General features: G+C 36.1%; 1 protein-coding gene and 1 non-coding gene across 2 annotated transcripts; one reads left to right on the top strand and one right to left on the bottom strand.

The window, feature by feature from the left end:
• Window positions 1–815: 815 nt before the first annotated feature.
• Window positions 816–1211, top strand: LOC142179874 (uncharacterized). The gene has a single exon (XM_075250763.1). The coding sequence runs from the start codon at window positions 816–818 to the stop codon at window positions 1209–1211; it is 396 nt and encodes a 131-aa protein (XP_075106864.1).
• Window positions 1212–6665: 5454 nt separating this feature from the next.
• On the bottom strand, window positions 6666–10966 carry LOC107766784 (uncharacterized). Its single transcript, XR_012708622.1, has 2 exons — window positions 10502–10966; window positions 6666–7537 (listed from the first exon to the last, which is right to left on the bottom strand). It is a non-coding gene; the product is annotated as an uncharacterized LOC107766784 (transcript).
• Window positions 10967–23801: the final 12835 nt, after the last annotated feature.

The raw sequence follows: 23801 nt of genomic DNA, 5'->3' as shown, positions 1-23801 counted from the left end.
AAAAAACTCTTTGCTCCTCGAATAATGACACCTTCACTTAAATTAATTTTGGTATGGGCTGATCTTTTCTTTCTCTTCTTTTTATTTCTTCCAAAAAATCGTCGAAACTTTTCCCTTCTTTGAGTTTCAACTGAAGCAACTAGCTCTTCTTTAGTCAAAACTATCTTTATTCTCATACTATTATTTCCTTTTTTCTCCATTTCTTTTTCGGCCTTGAAAATTTCAGTTGTTTTTTCCTCTGTTTCTTTGTTGTGAAACTTAAATAATTGAAACAATATTAATTAATGACTTTTGGCCAATCTTTTCTTTGTGGATGTATTGATTGATTCTGAATTTTCAGTTCTTCAAGTCAGGGATGTTATCCAACTTCAAAATCAGAACTAATTAGCTAGTTGTAGTAAAAGTCTTATTAATTAGTATAAATATTACGAAGTGTTACTGTTAGTTAGTTAAGGTCGTTACTGTTAGTTAGTTAGGTAGCTGCACTGTTAGTTAGTTAGTCTGACAACTGTAAATTAACGGATCCAGCTCAAGGTTATTAGTGGAGTTAGTTTGTATATATACCATACATTGTAAATGAATAAAAACAGAAATTATCATTTTTCAGATATTTCTCCCCTTCTCTAGTTAGTTGTTCATATGCTCTGTATTTCGCAGAAAGAGGATTGAGCTCATTGCTCATTCATCAATGGCAGATCGCACAGATTTTAGCATGGTATCAGAGCCACCGATACTCTTAATCTTTGAGGATTATCTCTATCTAGGTAATCTGTTTCTTCTTCTCAATTAGCTCAATTTCATTTCTCTGTTCATCAATGGCGGAAGCTACAATTCCGTATACTCATCCTCTATACCTTGGGCCATCGGATACTCCTGGAGTTATTCTGATTCATGTGAAGCTTACAGGATCAGAAAGTTACAGTTTATGGAGTAGGACGATAAAAATTGCTCTTCTAGGAAAGAGGAAGTTAGGGCTTGTGACTGGGACTTGTACAAAGGAGACATTCACAGCTGAATTGAATGAGCAATGGGAAACTTGTAATGCCATTGTCTTATCGTGGCTCATGAATATAATTTCCACTGAACTTTTAAGTGGAATTGCATATACTTCGAATGCACACCTTGTTTGGGAAGAACTGAGGGAAAGATTTGATAAGGTGAATCGAATGCGCATTTTCCAATTGCACAGAGCCATTGCCAATTTGACATAAGGAACTGACTCAGTCTCAAGCTATTTTACTAAGTTGAAGAGTCTATGGAATGAATATGATGCATTAGTGCCAACCTCAAACTCGAGAGAATACAAGGAGCATCTCCAACAAGAAAGGCTTCTGCAATTTCCTAGTAGTTTGAATGATTCATATGATCAAGCTAGACGATAGATCCTCTTGAAGACTAATAAACCCTCGCTGAACCAAGCTTATGCCATGGTGATAGAAGATGAGTCTCAACAATCTCCGGGGCTAGGTTTAGTAAACGAGAAGAATGATCCAATGGCTATGCAGGTAGGAAGAAATCAAGGATACAAAGGCAAGAAGCCCTTTATGCAATGTGAGCACTGTGGCCTAAAAGATCACACTAAGGAGAGTTGCTATAAGATTGTTGGATATCCTGAAGACTTCAAGGCAATGAGGAAGTCTGGTAACAACAATGGAGGTCAATATGGTCATGGCAATGGGGGTAAGTTTGGCTTTGGACATGGATCTCACCAACACTTTACTACAACCAACAATGTGCTTGGAAACACTGATGCTCATTCTCAAGGATCTTCATCAACTACTGATGCACTAGGAGGAATAACTGGGAAAGCACCATATTTCACGGAGGAGCAATACAAACAGATCCTTGAGCTACTGAACAAGGATACAACTTCTGACTGTCAAGTCAACATGGCAGGTATAACTAGTGATTCTTTGTCTAAAGATCATTTAGACGAGTGAATTGTAGATTCTGGTGCCAGTCATCACATAATGACTTCCAATTATAGACTGATGAATGACAACAAAACTACTAGAACTTCTAGTAATGCAGTTCACTTACCTAATGGAGATAAGATTCCTATTGCACTTACTGGTTGGGCTGCCATATTTGGAAATAAAGCAATACATGATGTCTTTTATGCTCCAGGATTCAAATTTAACCTCCTCTCAGTCTCCAAACTAACCAAGGAACTCTGGTGCTCAGTGAATTTTTATCCTGACTTTGTATTATTTCAGGACCTCTACAGTGACAGGGTGAAGGGGATTGGTAAGGAGACAGGAGGCTTGTACATATTCAGAGGGGTCAATGGCATCAATAAGGCACAACAAGGCATAGTGGTTGCTGCAGCAGTAAAGGAAGATTGCAGGCTATGACATCAAAGACTTGGACACCCATCCCTTTCAGCCATGAAGAATCTCACCTTGCTAAGTAAGAAAGTAAATAGTGAATCATTGAATAATTGTCTAGTCTGTCCATTAGCCAAACAAACTAGACTGATGTTTCCTAACAGTACATCTAGAGCTGAGGCTCCTTTCTCTCTCTTATTCATATGGATCTTTGTGGACCTTATAAGATTCCTACTTTTGACAAAAAGTACTATTTTTTAACTGTTATTGATGATTTCAGTAGATATGTTTGGATTTATCTACTACAACTTAAATCTGAAACTATAGTTGCAATTAAGAATTTTTTGCTTATGGTAAAGAATCAATTTGGTAAGGTGGTTAAAATCTTGAGATCAGACAATGGCACAGAGTTTTTCAACTCTCAGTGCAAGGACTTACTGCAGAGTCTAGGAATTCTGCATCAGAGTAACTGTGTTCATACTCCACAACAGAATGGTGTTGTGGAGAGAAAGCACATATATATTCTGGATGTGGCAAGAGCCATAAAGTTTCAGTCAAAATTGCCCATTAGATATTGGGGCATGTATGTTACAACTGCTGTGTATTTGATAAACAGACTTCCTTTATTAACACTTCTAGGAAAGAGCCAATATGAAGTAAATGCAAAAAAAACCACCATCATTAACACATCTAAAGGTGATAGGATGTCTATGTTATGCAACAGTCATTCCAAAAGGGGATAAATTTGCAGAAAGAGCAAAGGCAGCTGTGCTCATGGGATATTCTGAGAGACAAAATGGATATATTCTGATGGAACTAGCTACAAGACAATTCTTTGTCAGTAGAGATGTGGTCTTCAAGGAATCAAAATTTCCTTTTGGTCAAACTGCTATTGAAACTGATTTAGAGGATCTTAGTTTCTTAGAACAACCTAACTATGATGTCCCTACTTCAGAAGTCAGTCATATCAATGAGGAACAGGATCAGAATGCAGGAGTACAAAATGCAGAAGCACAAGAAGCAGCCACAGAAGAAGGGAATGTGATCTCTCAACCAATTGCAAAAGAAACAAATCCCATGAACACTATGACTGATCCATCATCTGACAGCATGCAAGCAGAAGGACCTCAACCTCCCATCAAGAAGTCAATTAGAGAACCTAGAGAGCCCATCTGGATGAAGGACTACATAGCACATGGGAAGTCAAATAACAGATATCCTATAGAAAACTATTTGTCTTATGAAAGAACTACTCTCGTATACCATTCCTACTTAGCAAACTTTTCTAATCTGGTAGAACTTCAAAACTTTAGGCAGGCCGTGAAGGATACAAGGTGGATAGAACTATGAAACAAGAGGTCAAAGCACTAGAAGACAACATAACATGGGAAGTAGTTGACTTACCTCATGACAAATATACTGTAGGGTCCAAGTGGGTGTATAAAATTAAGTATAAAGCTAATAGTGAAGTGGAAAGGTTCAAGGCTAGACTTATTGCAAAGGGATATAGTCAACAAGAAGGACTTGATTACCATGATACATTTTTACCAGTAGTGAAAATGGTCATAGTGAGATCAGTAATAGCCTTAACTGTTTCCAAAGGTTGGAACCTATATTAAATGGATATTTACAATGCCTTTTTACAGGGAAATCTCTGTGAAGAGGTGTGTATAGACATGCCTGAAGGCTTCAGAAGACAAGGGGAGCAGAAGGTATACAAGCTGCTTAAGTCCTTATATGGGCTTAAGCAAGTTTCAAGACAATGGAATATCAAGTTGTCTGATGCTTTAACAGAGGGGGGGTTTTGTGCAAAGTAACCATGACTACTTCTTGTTCACCTTAAGAAAGGGTACATGTCTAGTGATTATCCTGGTGTATGTTGATGATCTACTCATAACTGGTAATGATAAGACACTGATAACTGAAGCAAAACATGTCCTTCATCATAAATTCAAGCTGAAAGACCTAGGTGAGCTTAAGTATTTCTTAGGGATTGGAGTGCTAAGGTCCAAGGAAGGAATAATCTTAAACCAAAGAAAGTATGTCTTAGAACTCATATCCAGTATGGGGCTCAATGCAACCAAGCCAGCTGCAACTCCTTTGGAAACAACCCTAAAGCTCACCACACTTCAGTATGATGCAACAACTGGAGCTAAAGGTGATGAAGTTCTGCACGATGTTGGTCTGTATCAAAGACTGATTGGCAAACTGATGTATGTCACTACCACCAGACCAGACATTAGTTATGCCATCCAAACACTAAGTAAATTTATGCAGCAGCCAAAAAGGTCTCATTGGGAGGCTGCACCAAGGGTAGTAAGGTATCTGAAAGGCTCTCCTGGCCAAGGTATTTGGTTGAGATTAGAAGCCCCTACTACAGAGTTAACTTATTGGTGTGATTCAGACTGGGCAGTCTGTCCTAACACAAGAAGATTTGTCACTAGTTATGTGATCAAATTTGGTGAATCCTTAATCTCATGGAAATAAAAAAAAATAACATACAGTGTCTAGGAGTTCAGCAGAAGCTGAGTATAGAAGCATGGCTTCAGCTGTAGCAGAGGTTACTTGGTTGCTAGGCTTGTTCAAAGAGCTAGGAGTAGAGGTCAAGATACCTATTGCAGTTATGAGTGACAGCAAGTCGACTATACAGATTGCAGCTAATCCCATTTTTCATGAACGTACTAAGCATATCGAGATAGATTGCCACTTCATTAGAGACAAGATTAAAAATGGAATTGTGTAGACAATCTATGTGAACACTAAGGATCAGTTGGCTGACTTGCTTACCAAAGGACTAAGTCAAGTTCAACATAATCATCTCTTAGGCAAGCTTGGTGTGATTAACATCTTACACCCTGCAGCTTGAGGGGGAGTATTACGAAGTGTTACTGTTAGTTAGTTAAGGTCGTTACTGTTAGTTAGTTAGGTAGCTGCACTGTTAGTTAGTTAGTCTGACAACTGTAAATTAACAGATCCAGCTCAAGGTTGTTAGTGGAGTTAGTTTGTATATATACCATACATTGTAAATGAATAGAAGCAGAAATTATCATTTTTTAGATATTTCTCCCCTTCTCTAGTTCGTTCTTCATATGCTCTGTATTTCGCAGAAAGAGGATTGAGCTCATTGCTCATTCATCAATGGCAGATCGCACATATTTTAGCAACAAATGTACAATTATTATCTGGTTATTTTAGTTCTCCATTTTGTCACATTATTAGGACAATATTTCGATGACTTTCTTTTAATTTGAAACTAGAATATAAGAGCTTCACTTCTGCAGCTTTCAATATAATTATTATCTATAGTTCTTTCTTTCAAGTTTTTTATTAATATATTTTAAGTACATTACAATTGAACTGTTGAATGTCGTTTTTAGAAGGATTCTTCCTGATCTCTCTACTGGTTTACATTTTTATCTTTTTTCCCTTTTGGGTTTTAAATTATTTTGTAGTTTAAGTGATCGATCAGTTACGTACCCAGTGTAATCATGACATTCGCAATCTTAATTAAATAATTAGAAAATTGATTGTTAAAAAGTGAAATAGGACCATTGATCCTTCAAATTGATTGCGTGTATCCACAGAGATTCCAAGGAGGGATCGCATCGCTACCTATCATAATAACTAGATCTAAGAAATAAGAAAAAGCGTAGCGAATCGTCATCGTAAAAGAATGTAGTGCTTTGACCTCCAAAGTCAAATTATATCACACAATGTGAAGAAAAAAAAAACATTCTTTTATCAAATGACCCATGTTAATATATACTTGAATGTAGGATAAAGTGCTAGTTGCCATAACTTACATTAACTAACTAAAAATACTGCTACCAGTGTATTACTGTATTAGCAAATATTGTTGAGTTGTCCCAGATAGGTGAGATTTGGGGTCCTTGGTCTCCTTATATGGTGTTGGATAATCCTCACCTCATAAGTTAGCTTTTGGATTGAAATGCGCCCAATGTCCATTTTATCAAATATATTGTGTGAGTTGACGAACATGAGTATTATTTCATTTTAAATATTTCCTGTGGCATTCTTTTCAGTTAATCTCAAAAAAATAATATTTTTTTATTTAGTATAGTAAATTAACTTAATACTTCTCATTTTATTCTTAATGAGATAATTTATAACCATACAAATGTTTATGGCTTATTTTAGACCATAAATCTTAAATTTTTTCATTTTTTTCTTAAATTTTGTGTCGGTTCAAATACCATCACATAAATTGGGAGATGGGAGTAACTAATAAAGCAAAAGCGCTGATAGTATTTGGATGAAAAATTACTCAAAATTAAATACATGCCGAAAGCTTAACTCAAAACTGTGTACAACACAAAAACAACGCAATATTGTCATATGTTTCCGATATAATGAAGACTCCATTACCTCCAGAAAGGAAGAATCAAATTCTGCCAGAGCCAAGGATACTACATAATTTATAAATCAATTGTTCAAGGAAAAGAACAGAAACCAAAAGAATCATACAATTATTCCACTTAAGTTTTGCAGTTCCAATCACAAGAAAAGAATGCATTCTACACATCATCATTTACCCTCAGCTCTTTTATCTTTTCTCAGCCAAAAACCTTCAAACTCAAAGTATATTAGTTACTCTTATTAGAAAGCACGTTCATTAATTAACATCTTAATTTATTTCTCTCAATAGATTAATTAATGAGGTCGGAATTTTAAACTGCAAGATTGGCAAGTAACTTCCATGCAATTAGTAGGATCAATCCTACGAGTTGCTCTCTCTTTCAACTTTTCTGCCCTTTCAACTTCCTCTTTAGCTCTCTCCCACATACTCCTGGCACGTGCGAATTCTGACTGAGCCATTTCTATCTCTCGCCTAGTAAGCTCTCTCACACGCTCCGCATAAGCTTTCTCTATTGCAGCCAACCGGATTTGCTCAGCAGCTTGCCATTTCAGTGCCTCAACGTAGCCGGAGTCGAACCGGACGTCGGTGTAGTGATCCTGATGATTTACTAGGACACCTTGATCTGATGTTGGTGGTTTTATAGGTCTTACGCTAATTGAAAGTTGAAGGTCCAAAGATGGAGCTTCTGTTGATTCTGATGATCGGATATTATAGTTTGCTGAAGAATCTGACGGCCAGGAAGAGGAAGCTACGGCATTTGGATGATTAGGTAGAAAGTGCAGCTCCTTCTGTTGCTCCTCCATTGATCTTGTTGAAATGGAATAATATGTTGCTGTCAAGAAGTAATGTAAGAGTTAGGATACCTATACACATAATTACATATATAAAAATATTTAGACAATATGTTACTTTCAAGTTTGCGGGTAAATATCTATGATAAGTATTAATATTCGTATTGGTGATATCATAAAAATGTTATTGCTAATATGTCTTAATAGGTTAAACGATAACAACAACATATCAGGTATAATCTCACTGCAAAGCAAAATCAAAGGACAATGGCTCAGAACCGCAGAACCGAGTGGATCGGTACTGATGACCGACAACAACTTAAGTTAGGCGGACCCCTTCCGTAAATTAAAATCATCGCTGAAAATAAGTACTCCTTCTATTCCGTTTTGTGCGAAGGTATTTGACTGTGTGTGGAGTATAGAAAGGAAAGATTGATTTTAAAAAACTAGTGGTCTAAAATATGCTATGGACATTTCAGTTGCTATAAAATCATGTCATTAATTAAGGATAAGTAAAAAGTTTAAATAAAATTATTTTTAATTATATAAAAAGTTGTCATTCTTTTTAGGATTGAGTAAAAACCTCACCTGCTGCTCTAAGGTACATTTGCTTTCTTCTAAAACCTCCATATCAAGCTGAAGACTTTTGTATTGTTTTTTCCAATTGCCTGCCTCAATTTGGTAATTATGCATCAACTACTCTGTATGGGAAACCCTTTTCATCATCTCCGTATCTATGAGATTGATCTAAAAAACAAAAAAAAGGGTAAGAATCTTTGTAAAAGGAGAATGAAATAAAGCATGAAGAGAACTTAATACCTTCAGTTTTTTGCTTCTATTTTTGTAGCTTACCCAGAAAGAAAGGTTAAAGAGGATATCTATCATCATCTAAATATACTCTGGCTTGAGTGCCAACTATGGATGTAGATTTTGCTAGGTCAAATGATGAAATCCAAAGTGTATTCTTTATTTTATTTTTTTCCCTATCTGTGAAAATGAAGTTGATACTCCATCCATACCAATTTATACAACGCTCTTTCCATTTTGAGATCTGAAGTAGTTTACCACGACTATCCTACTAATAATATTATTTTATACAAGTTTCGAATATTTCTAGAAATAATCTAGCCAACTAATTAATCAAATCTAAGTTGATATGTTGTTTTATGTTCCAGCCAAACTTTTCTATTACTTTACCATTTTCTTTTATTGCTATTTATATAATAGTATAGAAATACTGGTCAAGTAGTACCTTTAAGTGCATTGCACCATTAATATAGTGTCACTAAAATGGGATATAGAGAGTATTAATGAAACTACAAATTATGATAGAACGGGCATTAAACTATTATAAATGCAGTTGGAATTCTAGGATGTGCGTCACTTGATAACCATATTTTAGCCTAAAAGAAGAATGTGGAATTTACCTTGTTTACAAATGAATAGAAGTAAAAGTGGTTGGGAAAAGAAGGGAGTTGGGGATGGGAAAGTAGGGTTATAGATGCAAAATGACTAAAGTAAAAATATATTATCTTATATCCATCTAGTAAACAATTTTTTTACTAATTAGTACAGTTTAACCGGTTATATAAGGATAATATCAACAGCCAAATTCTTTAAATTAGGTTGAATTTGTATGGACTCCTTCTGTTTATAGAGTATATACATGGGGTTAGCATACACTTCAAAGAGATTATTTGAAATCCCGGTAACTACAAGTGAACTGCAATATTTTTAATGTAAAAGTACACTAGGTACTGTGTGATTAAGATAAGAATAAGAAAACTACTCCTAAAAAACAAACCAAGGCAGAGAAGAAAACTAGTAAAAATAAAGACAAATCAGGGAGAAGGTCCTCTTATTTCAGTTGCACATCATTTCAAGAATTTTAAGTTGCGACGAAATAGATTGACAATTAAGAAATGGATCTCCACACTAACTTTACCGCATTAGATTATTGAATCAATTCAAAAATGAATAATCCAAAAATATAAGTCTCATGTTCACTAAGAGGATATATTAATTATTACATTAAGAATAACTAGTGATTGTACCATGTTCACTTTTCCAAGGTTAAGTAGTTACATAATACATGCAACCTTTTGATACTAATTCCACTGATATCATCAGAATCAGACGTATGAGATTCATAATTACTTCACCAAAAATATTCAAAGGAGAAAAAGGCAATCTAACGTTGGCTTTGTCACGTTACTAAACTACGGGTTAACAAAAAACAAAGATTTTCTGATTAAACTAGTCTTTATATGATCCTAAGCTATAAATCTTTCCTTTGACCTAGCTAGTTGAAGAAGACATGTTCAAACCAAAGAAAGTCAAAAGGAGAGAGTAGCTAACTAATTAAACGCCATTTCCTGTATTTTTCAGTAAGAATTTCCTCTCTTATTTTCTCTGTTTGAAGAGCTTCGTTATATATACGGCTAATAGGACTCAGATATCATTAGCTTGCCTAGTCTCGCCTATATTCGAAGGTGTAGTATCTTATGTATTAGTAGAAGGACCTGAAAATGCATGCATTTGGGTACTATTGGTCAAGATTTATACCAGTTGAGAGGGGAGATGAAAAGTTTTTGAACAAAAGGAATTAAGCAGAAGAAATGGGAACTGATTAAAAGAATTTGGAAGATCAGAACAGAAGACATGACCGGTAACTAATTAAGTTCATACATACCCCCAGGAAAAATATATTTATGTAAACTGTTTTAATGATTTCGATAAGAAAGACAGACACATACAGAGATCGAGTGCCCAGAGGAAGAGAGAGAAACTTAGCGTATTATTGGAAGAGAGCTAGAGCGTACGTGATGGTGATGAGAATAAAAAAACTTTGACATAAAATTATACAAAGATCAATCATCATAGCTAGCTAGGAATATAATGCACAAGAATACAATCCAAAAACACTGAGAGATATCTTTTCAAACAATTATTTGATCTAAGCACGAAAAAGGCCAAGATGAAATGGAAGAAGAGGAGTAGTGTACCTTATGAGTTTCAGTATTCAAAGAATTGGAATAAAGAGAGAGAGAGAGAGAGAGAGAGGTACTTTTTGTTGTGCTTCAAAGCTCGAAATGATCAGTCTGTGGTTTGTCTGTGGAGGAAGCTAGGAATTAGGTATATGAACAAATAAATGAAGTCAATAATTGGGGAAGCCCTAAAAAAAGGACTTAAACTTTTTAGAGGAGGATGTTATGGAGATAATGAATGAAGCAGAAGCAGAAGCAACAAAGAGAAAACGACTTTAGAAACCGATAGATTATTTTGACAACAAGACTGGGGTGGGGTTGGGTGTGCCATATATATATGAAAGTAAGTATATTTGTGATATGTATATATACATACAGAAATTACAGAAAGCCAGATCACATGGATGGTTTGCTAGTGGGAGAGACAAAGCCATTACCTACTTGCATGGGTTAAAGTGGACGTACACAAACCACCAAAAATGTCATTACAAATTTCAGGAAAAAAGGTGAATTTGTACAATTTCATCTGTGGGTCACTTCATCTTCCTCCTTAGCCCCTCAATATATATACATACCTTGTACGGAGTTGAGTTATATACACAAATAGTATAAAATAGATCAGTATATTATTATTATTATTATTAATATAGGAGTAGTTTATTTTGCGTGTTCACAAATTACAATGCTTTTCATATATAGTATTTATAAGTGGCCTAAAGTATAAATACTTATTACACGGCATAAAGCTCACGGTGTATATTCCCTCTCCCTCTCGTCTTCAGTAAATAATATTATGGTTCTTTGATTAATCAATTTTTCTGTCCCAAATTAAATGTCTTATTATCTATTTACTTATAGGATTACATATGTTAATAACTTAGGAAGTTTCTTTCTTTACACTTTTCGATATTTTTAAAATATACTATAAAAAAGGTGCTTTGGACTTTCATTCAGTCTTCAAGATGTGCAAGTTTTTCAAAGGACTTAACTTACATACACTACAATATACAATAAATGTTCACCTATTAGTGTAATTCGAGTGTAATTCAATATATTGTAATAGGTTGTTGATCTATCATAGTTTTTAAGTAACTAATTTCACTTATTATATGGATAATTAATTATAGTTATTTTTTAAATTCAGTCTACATAAACTAATAGTGTAATTTTTTCCCGACATATGTGTAACTAATTTGTTATAGCCGGTCATAACTTACAATTTGTTCTAAGTTATCAATATTATTAAATTGAATTACTAGCTATTATCTTTTAAGTAACTTGATTGTGTAAATATTTTTTGATGCCGTACATACATAGAACTTAAATTCTGATCATTTAGGTAACCTGTAAAAATTCATGTATAAACAAGCTAAATTCTTTTCAAAAACTCTATCTCCAATGTTTGAACATTCTTTCATTCAAATATACCCTTTTAAAAACAAATTGAAAGAAGAGCCTTTTGTGTATTTTCAAACACTTTAAAAAAATAAAGGTAAGCTATTCGTGTGAAGTAAATAAACTCGTAAAATATAAGTTATATGCACACATAAGGTGACCTTTTTTTTAGGATCGCGGCAATGTTTTGGGATATACATAAACGGAAAAGTGACAAATGATACGGAATAGAAGGAGTAATAAAACTTAAATTCTTACCCGTAATAGTATTTGATACTCAAATTAAATCAGACATCTAAATTGGGATTGGTGGAGTACAATGAATATTACTTGCATATTGAACAGAATTGTCACATTCTTGTACCCAAGAAAAAGTAGTCACAACTCACATGGAGGGGAACAAAATGTTGATGAAAGAAAATGTAAGAGAATGATATTTTAATCATTTTAGATCAGATGTTAAAAGTATTACTATCTTGCACATTATCCAAATACATAAACGTTATGACAGGAAAATCTTCATAATTAAACTCCACTAATTCTACTAATATTCGAAATTTTACGATTTAGTAATTATTTTGGATAGTGTTAATGTGTAATATACTTTTCAAAAATAAAAGTTCTAATTTGACGTACATTGCAAATATACTGTAGTATACTTTATAAGAGTAAACCAAGTTTTCCTTCATTTCTTCCTCTGATCATGAACCTTCTATTTCTCATTTTCTTTTATGCGATTTCCGCAATTATTCGGTTTCTTGCCAACCCCAACTTGATATATATCGGAATTAATGTAAGAGAGAGACATATCTTAGTGACACATACATAGTCCTAAATGAATTTAGTTTGCTACTCCATCAATTTCAATAGCGTAATTGACCGCTTATGCACCCAAATTTAAGAAACAAATTAAAAACTTTAGAAACTTAATTGTATTCTTAAATAGTATGCCATTAAGGGTGTAACGAGAAGTTGAAAATTAAATTGGTTTCAAATTATAAAAAAGGTATATTATTTTGAAACGGATTAATAAACACGTAACTACGGTCTACGCATAAATTGGAACGAAAGAGTTTATGATGATAATTCACGTCAGCTGAGCAAACCAGGATGTCATCTATCACCTCGCTGATCTAAGGGCATTCATCGTATTAAGTTGTCATCGGTCTTCTTTTTGGTCTCTCTGTCTCTTCTCTTATGTGGCCAGAAATCCTTAGCAATCTGATACTTCAAATTAGTACTACTATCATTTATTTGCTCCTCAACTCAATACCAGACTCCACTATTTTGCGGCAATGCATACACAGATCTCCACTCAATAATTAACTAAAATTGATTTTAATTAAATGCTGAAACGTTTGGTGAGTTAGTAATAATGAGATCCACACGTGCATGAAGTGTTGTGTAGAGTAGTATTAAAATTTTGATACTGAAGATGAAGGGCCCATTGAGGAATGGCTTTATACACATACACAGAGAGAGAGGAGAGGAAGAGAGTAGCTTTATTGGTAGGCCTATGTTGTCGGCCCTCTACATACCAAATGAATAAAGTTACTCATCTCTAACTTTATTTCTATGATTAAGAAAGCTAAAAAGCCCACACTTCTCACAAGATTGGCACGTGGGAGGTTGTACAGTGAGACCAAGTGCAAGACCCAGATCCTTAAGTTTACGGTATTTTGGTAGATGCGAAACATAAATTTATATATAAAATTTTACTAAAATTATGCTTAACAAATATTTCTGTGGATATAATCTCATAATTTTAACTATATAATAATAAATTCAATGATAAGAATTTTAAAAGTTGAACACATAAAACTTTAAATTCATAATCTATCTCTGACTCACCCCAAGGCGGATGTAGTGTTCCATCGACGGATTCAACTAAATCCATAATTTTCTACGCGGAGTGAAATTTATTAAAATTATAAAAATATATAGTAGATATAAATCCATAAAAATATAATAAGTTCAATACTAAAAATCTTAAAAATTGAACTCATAAGATTTAAATCCTGGATCCGGCCCGACCCCACCCGCGTCCACAACCACAACCCCCAATTGAAATGAAATGATGACTTTGATGATTTTGGGTTGTGGGGTGTGTGGATATTTTTGCAGAATCTATTGCTTGGAACCTTTATATGTGGGGCCGTTTTAGGCTCAGCCTCCATGTGGGTTAGGAGGATTTTTTTTGATCCTTAACCATGTGCTTACCCATCTTGGTTTCAATTTTGACTTACCCTAATCAAAAGCAGTACTATATTAGAATGGAATTATAGCCATTTCAAATCAAGCAAACTTATAAGTCCGAGAAAAAAAGGTTAGAAAGTATAAATAAATTTTCAAGCTGTAGCTTTGTTTTGGCTCTTTCACTCTTCACCTAGAATGGATTAGATTAGTTAGAGCCAATTATGCAGCATCAAGAGCATAGTTTTAAAGAGCAAAGGTGGAGGACGGTACATTTTATCAGCAATGGAGCAGGCATTAACCCCACTAAATTGAAAATTCTAAAAAAATATATATATAATAAAGATTATATCATTTTCAAAAGAAAAAAAGTATTGAGTTCCCCTTAAAAGACCGCGTTTTGTAATTTACATATCCTTTTTCAACTTGCAATAATTTGAACTACTTCTAGTCATCTCGAAATTATATAAATTCATGAAATATTCACAAAAAGATTAAAGACATCAAATATTGTCTTTCTCAAAGCCGTCGAAGTGATCAATGGATGTTCTTCCTTTTTATGGAGATCAAATACATCCCAAAGAAGTTCCAATCATCATACGTTCAAAAAATACGCTGTTTAAGTCCTCGAATCACGAAAAACGACCTGGAGAGAAGAATCAAGAGATAATAAACAAAACTGTACCCACGGAAATTCATCAATAAAATCTCTTCTTCTTTTAAAAAAACTACTTCTAATCCAAGATATAATGATTATTTTTGTTTATGTCGTTTATTATGTTGAGCTCATAAATTTGTCCGAGACATTGATCTTGAATGAATAATGATGCGTTAGGTATAACAAAGTGCAAGGACCTTGAGAAATCAAAGTGCCATTGTAGTTGTTGGAATTGTTGGAATAAAAGGAGAAATAGGCAAGATGAGGATAGAGAAATTGATAAATTAAAAATCAAGACAATTGAAAGTGGCCTTTCTAGGATAAGGAGTCAATCTTTTCATCCTTGTTTTGCTGAGTTGGGGACAGAAAAAGAAAAGAGAAAAGATGGTAGACTTTTCATGTGTTGCTATTATTATAATCTTGTGATTTTAGATAACGCCATCTTCCTTGAAAAGGCCATATGCCAAATTAAAGTACATTATATATTGTTTAAATAATAGTTTCCCATTAAACGCTTAGAGATAAAGAGCTCACTAATTAATAGACTGCATTTTAAAGTGGCCATGGCAGCAATGGGCAAACAAAAGGTGCAAAAGTTTGAAAGCAGGAATAATTCACGTCATTTGTGATAAGTTATACAAGTAGCTCGAGACCATCTTCCAATTCTCAAATTGTCTTTAATTCTATTTGTTTATAAACGGTTGGAATCGAAAATAACAAGACGTCATACGAAAGTTAACAAAGCAATTATGATAACGATAAATCAGACGACACAAAAAGGTATATTAAAAGAGACATAATACTTTAATGTAGTTTGATCAATTGACCTATATATGATAAAATTAATATAAGAGAAAAAGAAACTATATAGAGAAAAATTTCCTCCTAAACTAAGCTCTTTTAATGACTATATTGTGGATGCTATTGTGTTATGTGTAAAGGAGGGGTCCTCAATTTATAGAAGTGCGAAACTTCTCCTTCAAGAAAAGGACCTATTAAATATGGAAGAGAATTAAATTTTCCTTTCAGGAAAAGTAAAAGCAATTATGGTAATACTTTGACTTTCCTTTAAGATAAAAGTAAAACTTAAATATGATAAAAAAATCAGGGCAAAAACCCTAACATAAATCATATATTGAATTAAAAATTCCAGTACTCATATTGTCTTTCTGATCAAGAATCAACACATTACATAGAGTAAAATCTTTTATTGAAGGGCCAATAATTGTTCAATTGACATTCTATACTGACTTCCTGAAGACTTTTTACTAGCTTGTTTTCACTTTGGATACATCATATTATAGTGACCGTATTGATGTTAATTGGGGTTACATTCATAAGTAGTTTGGTCCATCTTTATTCCATTTCATATATATTCGAGGATTCGCATAATCCTCGATTTATGTGTTATTTATCCATTCCTACTTTTTTTATGCCAATATTGGTGACTGGAGAAGGGCGTCCGGTGGATGAAGTCTACCTTTGTAATGTCAGGCTGAAAAAGGGGGATATCACTAGAGAGTCACTGAAGAGGCTCACACCTTAGCTATAATCAGTAGCGAAGCTAGGAATTTCCTAACGATGTGCAAACTTGAAAGAAATGAAAAAGAATTCCGAACAAAGGATATTCAATATATGTTATATACCGCTAAAACCTAATATTTTACCTATATACACAATGTATACTTCAAACTTCTTAAATCATATCCATTAATATCAAGTTCTTCAAACAAACAAAAAATGAAATAATCTATTAACTAATATCAAAAGGACAAGATGAAACAATTGAGAGCATGAGGACATGCTTTGCCGAAAGAGAAAAAGGGGATGATATGTAAGCTGGAAAGTCTGTTGAAAAATACTAGCTAGTAGTACTCCTACTTGCTCTGCTTTAATATTTTCACTAATTTGCTTCTAAACAAGCATGCTTCTGAATTATACCTTTACACAGCCAATAATTAATCATATGTTGTGTACTTTGTGTGTTTATAACTGCAGAAAGCAAATATTATGAGTTGGAAAGATGAGTTAATGCAAGTAGACAAGGGCGGCCTTAGGTCTGAGGTTGACTTACAAAGGAGATACCCTAGATAGGATAGCTTTTGGTTTTTATTCATTAAACAAATTCTGACAAAATCTTAAAGGGAAAAGACAATAACAAGTGTGCGTGATGAAGAGATCGGATTATTAAAGGTGTTTTGGTTCGATCATAATGCATATGCTTTGGATCAATAACCTCAATTTTTAAAAAGGAATGGTCCAATGCGTTTTTAATTGTCCGTGATATATCGCATGCAAATGACAACTAGCTTTTCAGTTAGTTTACACCTTTTTGTGAAATTGTTTATATATATATTTTTCTTTTGTTTGGACTTATTATATAAATTAGTTTGAAAATTCTTAAACTAATATCTGCGAAAACTTAGAGGGCATCAAATGGGCGGACACAGTCATATTTGAGCGTGTTAAAATGAGTTGAGTTTTTTATTGGGTCATGAATTCGTTTATTTGGACAAAACAATAGATTGTAATTCAACCAATCCAACTCAAAGTCATTCTTTTCATGTGTTAAATTTTTTTTAAATTTTTTTAATCACCAAACCAAGTAAGAAAATTGTTTTTTCTTCATGAATAGAAATAAAAAACAGTGTAAAGGAAGAAGTAAACATCAAAGCTAAGTATTCTTATGGATCAAATTTACCGATCTTAAGTTGTCAAAATTGACCCAAGCTTTCAAATTACTTAATAGAACACGTTTTTGGGTTGGTTGGTCGGATTACATTTCTCTAGGCTAAAATGCTAAATTTGGCACCTCTAATACTTATCTAGGCAAAACAAAAGCTGGAGAAGTTTTTAAAGATGATGGCAATCAACTTCTGTCAAAATGGGGTGACAGGAGCTGATCCTGGGTTAATATTTAGTTTAAGCTTTACACTTTCCCTTTCATGAATAATGTACATTTCTTGATATTGTTAGCTTTCGGCACTCTGTTAAAGAGTAGAATGATATGTGGCAGTGGCATCATTGTGAATGGATATAATTATTGCCAATTTGTTTGCTGGGTTTATATACTGAAGAAAAGTGAAAATTTCGTATGAAAACTAATGGCGATTGTTGGAATAAGAGTAGCCTTACGTCGGTTTTTTTGGAACGAGAAATATGGAACAAGGATGGGTCCAGCGAGAAATAGAATGGATAAGGTTTTACCCTCGGTTATATAATTACTTTGGCTCTTTTATATAACTAGTTTCTAAGTACGTGCATTGTGCGTATGTCTATAAAACTTATATTAAAATGATAGATCATTTAAGTTAGTTGTTTTTATTTTTCTCGATTTAAAGGATCAAAAGATTTAGGTTCTTCTTTCCCTCGACACTGATTTCAATCATATTTGAATTTTTTTGTTTGAGTTGGGATATGTAAACCTAAAAATATAAAAAGGTTTATACATAGACAATCGAATTCACTATTGATTTTGTTTTTGAAGACACACACACACACACACACACACACACACACACACACATATATATATATATATATATATATATATATATATATATATATATATATATATATATATATATATATATATTATGATTAATTCTTCTATTTTTAATTTAAACGAATGGGTACGTAGGCGACAATTTAGATTTATTCTTCTAAGAGTCTAAAAGTTATACCTGAATTTAAGCTTCATAAAAATATGAATTGTCTCGTGAATTAACATCGGAGTGGCAATACGTTTAGTGCCTTCCGTAGGTGGGAGATTAGAGACATAATTGGATTGGAATGAAATACAAATAACACATCACGTTTTAGTGTCCACCTGTCACGATCCAAAAACCTAACCTATCGTGATGGCGCCTATCGCGATACTAGGCAAACCTACATTTACGAAATAACTCCAACACTTTTAACAGAAAATGGATTTAAGCAGTTTAAATAATAACAAATTTCATAAACGGGATAGAAACCCAAAATACAACGCGAAAATTCCCAACATCGGGATGTTATTGAGTACATGAGCATCTATACATCACAAGTCCGGAAAATACTGTCTATGATAATCTGAAACTAAATACAATAAGTGGAAATATAGGGAAGGAGAAACAAGGTCTGCAAAATGCCAAGCAACTACCTCGATAGTCTTCGAGAATCCGAACTCTGCAACTTAGCAATCACCATGACCGGATGCACCTGGGCCTGCACACAAGGTGCAGGGTGTAGCGTGAGTACAACCAACTCAGTAAGTAACAGGACTAAATAAAGAACTGAAAGTAGTGACGAGCTTCACAGTTATAGTTCAATTACAACGATTTCAACATAGGAAAGTAGGCATGCTCTCAAGTTCGATAAATTAGGTCAACAGTTATTCCATGACAAGTTAAAGTGAAACAGAGTGTAATATCTTCCAGAAATTTCAAGAAAATGATATATGGCAGTTAAGTGCAACAATAATGAAATCAAATGCATCCTCTCAGGGCCACAGTCACTCAACCCTCCTATTCACTCAGCACTCGGCACTCGCACTCAGTAGGTACCTGCGCTCACTAGGTGTGTGTGCAGACTCCAGAGGGGCTCCTTCAGCCCAAGCGCTATAATCCGCACGAACAACTCACATGCTGCACGAAAAACTCATGCGCTATAGTATAATATTTGGATCCGCACGGACAACTCACGTGCTACAGTATTACTATCTCACCATCAGGCCCTCGGCCTCACTCAGTCATAAATCTCTCTAGTCTCTCGGGCTCTCAGTAGTCATGAAAGTCAGCCCCAACAGAATGATATAATGTATCAGCAAGGAATAATAGAAACTGAGATATAATAAACAAGTAAAACTGTGACTCAGTACAAAATAGTAATTTAGTAGATAATTCAACATGCACACGATCTCTGTGGGTCCCTACAGTGCCAACACATAGTCTAAACATAATTTGTGGTTCAACTTCTCTACTACATGGAGAATGTACAGATAACAACATATTATACAACTACACGGTTCCACGGAATTTGACCAAGTCACAATTCCTACGGTGCACGCCCACACGCTCGTCACCTAGCATGTGCGTCATCTCAAAACCAAATACATGACACGTAATACGAGGTTTCGTACCCTCAGAACCAAATTTAGAATTGTTACTTACCTCAATACGAGCAAATCTCTACTCCAACACATTCTTGCCTCGCGAAACGGCCTCTGAATGTCTCAAATCTAGCCATAAACAATACGATAAAATTAATATGGGCTAAAGGAATCAACTCCATAAGAAAATGCTAAGTTATTAATCAAAATAAAAAATTGGCTCAAAAGCCGGCCTCCGGGTCCACGTCTCAAAATTCGATAAAAGTCACAAAACCTGAAAGTCCACTCAATCACGAGTCTATCCATACCAAATTTATCAAAATCCGACACCAATTCGTCACCCAAATCCCCAAATCAAGCCCTCTAAATCCCTAACCTAAAACTCCCAACTTACACCTTAAATAGGAAAATCAACGGGGAAGCAATATTATTAATAAAAAATGAGCACAAGGGACTTACCTCAAGAATTTCCTCAAAAACCCTTTTAAAAGCCGCCTAAACCGTGCTTGAAATGAAGCCCAAATCGCGAACCCTTGTATTTAACTTTCTGCCCAGCCTTTCCGCTTCTGCGGACACTTAAACGCATCTGCGGTGTCGCAGAAGCGACCACAATTCCACTTCTGCGGTGAACCACTGGAGCTAGGCCTTTGCTTCTGCGGTCCTCGCCTCGCGTCTGCGCAACCGCAGGTGCGGAACTTCCCATTGCACCTGCGAACCCTCCGTTTCTGCGCCATTAACGTCGCATCTGCGATCACGCAGGTGCGGAAATAACCTCGCACCTGCGACCTCTGATAACTTCCTCCCTGGTCGCTTCTGAGGCTCCTTTCTTGCTTCTACGAGAATGCACCTGCGATCCCCACTCCGCAGGTGCGATTACACCAGAAGCTGATGAGCTTCAGCATTCCCTCTAACTTCAAATCGATCCGACAACCATCCGAAATCAACCCGAGGCCCCCGGGACCTCAACCAGACATACCATCAAGTCCTAAAACATGATACAAACTTAGTCGAACCCTTAAATCACCTAGAACAATATCAAAAACACGAATCACACATAGACTCAAGCCTCATAAAATTTGAACATCCAATTTCTACAAATGGTGCCGAAACCTATCAAAACACGTCCGATTGACCCCAAATTTTGCACACAAGTCATATTTGACATTACAGACCTACTCCTACTTCCGGAATCAGAATCCGACCCCGTTATCAAAAAGTCCACTCCCAGTCAAACTTTCCAAAAATTCCGACTTTCGTCATTTCAAGCCTAATTTTACTACGGGCCTCCAAACCAAAATTTGGACACGCTCCTAAGTCCAAAATCACCTAAAGGAGCTAACGGAACCATCAAAAATCTGTTCCGGAGTCGTTTACTCAAAGATCAACATCCGGTCGATCATTCTAACTTAAGCTTTCAACCTTCAGACTAAGTATCTCATTTCATTCTGAAATCTCACCGGACCCGAACCGACAACCCCGAAAAGTCATATGATAGCTATAAAGTACAGCAGGATCAGTAAATGGGGGAACGGGGCTACAACTCTCAGAATGACCGGTTGGGTCGTTACATCTTCCCCCTCTTAAACAAATGTTCGTCCTTGAACAGGTCTAGAAACATGCCTGGAGTCTCAAATAGGTGTGGATATCTGCTCCACATCTCCCGCTCAGTATCCCAAGTAGCCTCCTCAACTGGGTGACCTCTCCACTGCCCCTTCACTGAAACTATGTCCTTTGACCTCAACTTCCGAACCTGCCGATCTAAAATAACGACTGGCTCCACATCATAAGTCAGATCGCCATCCAACTGAACTGTACTGAAATCCAAAACATGAGACGGATCGTCGACATACTTCCGGAGCATAGAAACATGAAATGCTGGATGCACACTCGACAAACTAGGTGGCAAGTCAAGCTTGTAAGCCACCTCCCCAATCCACTGAAGGACCTCAAACGACCCATTATACCGAGGACTCAACTTGTCCTTCTTCCCGAACCTTATAACACCCTTCATGGGTGAAACCTTCAGCAGAACCTTCTCCCCAACCATGTAAGCAACATCATGGACCTTCCTGTCGGCATAACTCTTCTATCTAGACTGCACCGTGCGAAGCTACTATTGAATTATCTTAACCTTGTCCAAAGCATATTGGACCAAGTCAGTACCCAATAGCCTAGCCTCACCAGGCTCAAACCAACCCATCGGAGATCTACACCGTCTCCCATACAAAGCTTCATACAGAGCCATCTGAATGCTCGACTGGTAGCTGTTGTTATAGGCAAACTCTGTGAGTGGCAGAAACAGATCCCAAGAGCCCCCAAAATTAATGACACAAGCACGTAACATATCCGTCTGAGGGTGAAACGTTGTGCTCAACTCAACCTGGGTACCTAGCTCTCGCTACACGGCCCTCCAAAACTGTGATGTGAACTGCGTGCCCCGATCTGAAATGATGGACACTGGCACGCCGTGAAGGTGAACAATCTCTCGGATGTAAATCTCAACCAACAACTCTGAAGTATAAGTAGTCCCAATTGGAATGAAGTGCACGGACTTGGTTAGCCGATCCACAATCACCCAAATAGCATCGAACTTTCGCGAAGTTCGTGGGAGCCCAACTACAAAATCCATGGTGATCCACTCCCATTTCCACTCTGGAATCTCTAACCTCTGAAGCAATCCGCCCGGCCTTTGATGCTCATACTTTACCTGCTGACAGTTGAGGCACCGAGCTTCAAACCTCACTATATCCTTCTTTATTCTTCTCCACCAATAATGCTGCCTCAAGTCCTGATACATCTTCGCGGCACCCAGATGGATGGAATACCGCAAGTTGTGGGCCTCCTCAAGAATCAACTCGCGTAGCCCATCTACATTAGGCACACAAATCCGACCCTGCATCCTCAATACTCTATCATCCTCAATAGTAACATCTTTAGCATCACCGTGCTGAACCGTGTCCTTAAGGACAAGCAAATGAGGGTCATCATACTGGCACTCTCTGATGGGATCATATAAAGAAGACCCAAAAACCACACAAGCTAGAACCCGACTGGGCTCCGAGACATCTAATCTCACTAACTGGTTGGCCAAGGCCTGAACATCAACTGCAAGAGGTCTCTCACCGACATGAATGAATGCAAGGCTACCCATACTCACTGTCTTTCTACTCAAGGCATCGGCCACCACATTGGCCTTCCCGGGATGATACGAATAGTGATATCATAGTCCTTTAGCAGCTCCAACCATCTTCGCTGCCTCAAATTCAGATCCTTCTGTTTGAACAAATGCTGGAGACTCCGATGATCTGTAAACACCGTATAGATAATGCCTCCAAATCTTCAATGCATGAACTATGGAAGCTAACTCCAAATCATGGACATGGTAGTTCTTCTCATGAGGCTTCAACTAACGCGAAGCATAAGCAATCACTCTACCTCCCTACATCAAGACACACACAATACCGATCTGAGACACATCACAATATACTGTATAAGAGCCAGAAGCCGAAGGTAGAACTAAAACTGGAGTTGTGGTCAAAACGGTCTTAAGCTTCTGAAAGCTCTCCTCACACTCACCCGACCATCTGAAAATAGCACCCTTCTGGGTCAATTTGGTCAAAGGCGATGTAATAGACGAGAAACCCTCCACGAAGCGACGATAATAATCGGCCAAGCCGAGAAAGCTCCGAATCTCCGTAGCTGAGGACGGTCTAGGCCAACTCTGAACCGCCTCTATCTTCCTCGGATCCACCTGAATCCCCTCACTAGACACCACGTGCCTCAAGAATGCCACTGAGCTAAGCCAAAACTCATATTTGGAGAACTTAGCATAAATATTCTCCTCCCTCAACCGCTGCAACACAGTCCTCAAATGTTGGGCATGCTCCTCCTGGCTACGAGAGTACACAAGGATACCATCAATGAACACTATGACAAATGAGTCAAGATGAGGCTGAAATACACTGTTCATCAGGTGCATGAAT

This window comes from Nicotiana tabacum, chromosome 4 (assembly GCF_000715075.1).
Source record: "Nicotiana tabacum cultivar K326 chromosome 4, ASM71507v2, whole genome shotgun sequence".
NCBI lineage: Eukaryota > Viridiplantae > Streptophyta > Magnoliopsida > Solanales > Solanaceae > Nicotiana > Nicotiana tabacum.
Note: the sequence above shows the minus strand (reverse complement) of the source record. Positions and strands in the feature narration are given on the sequence as shown.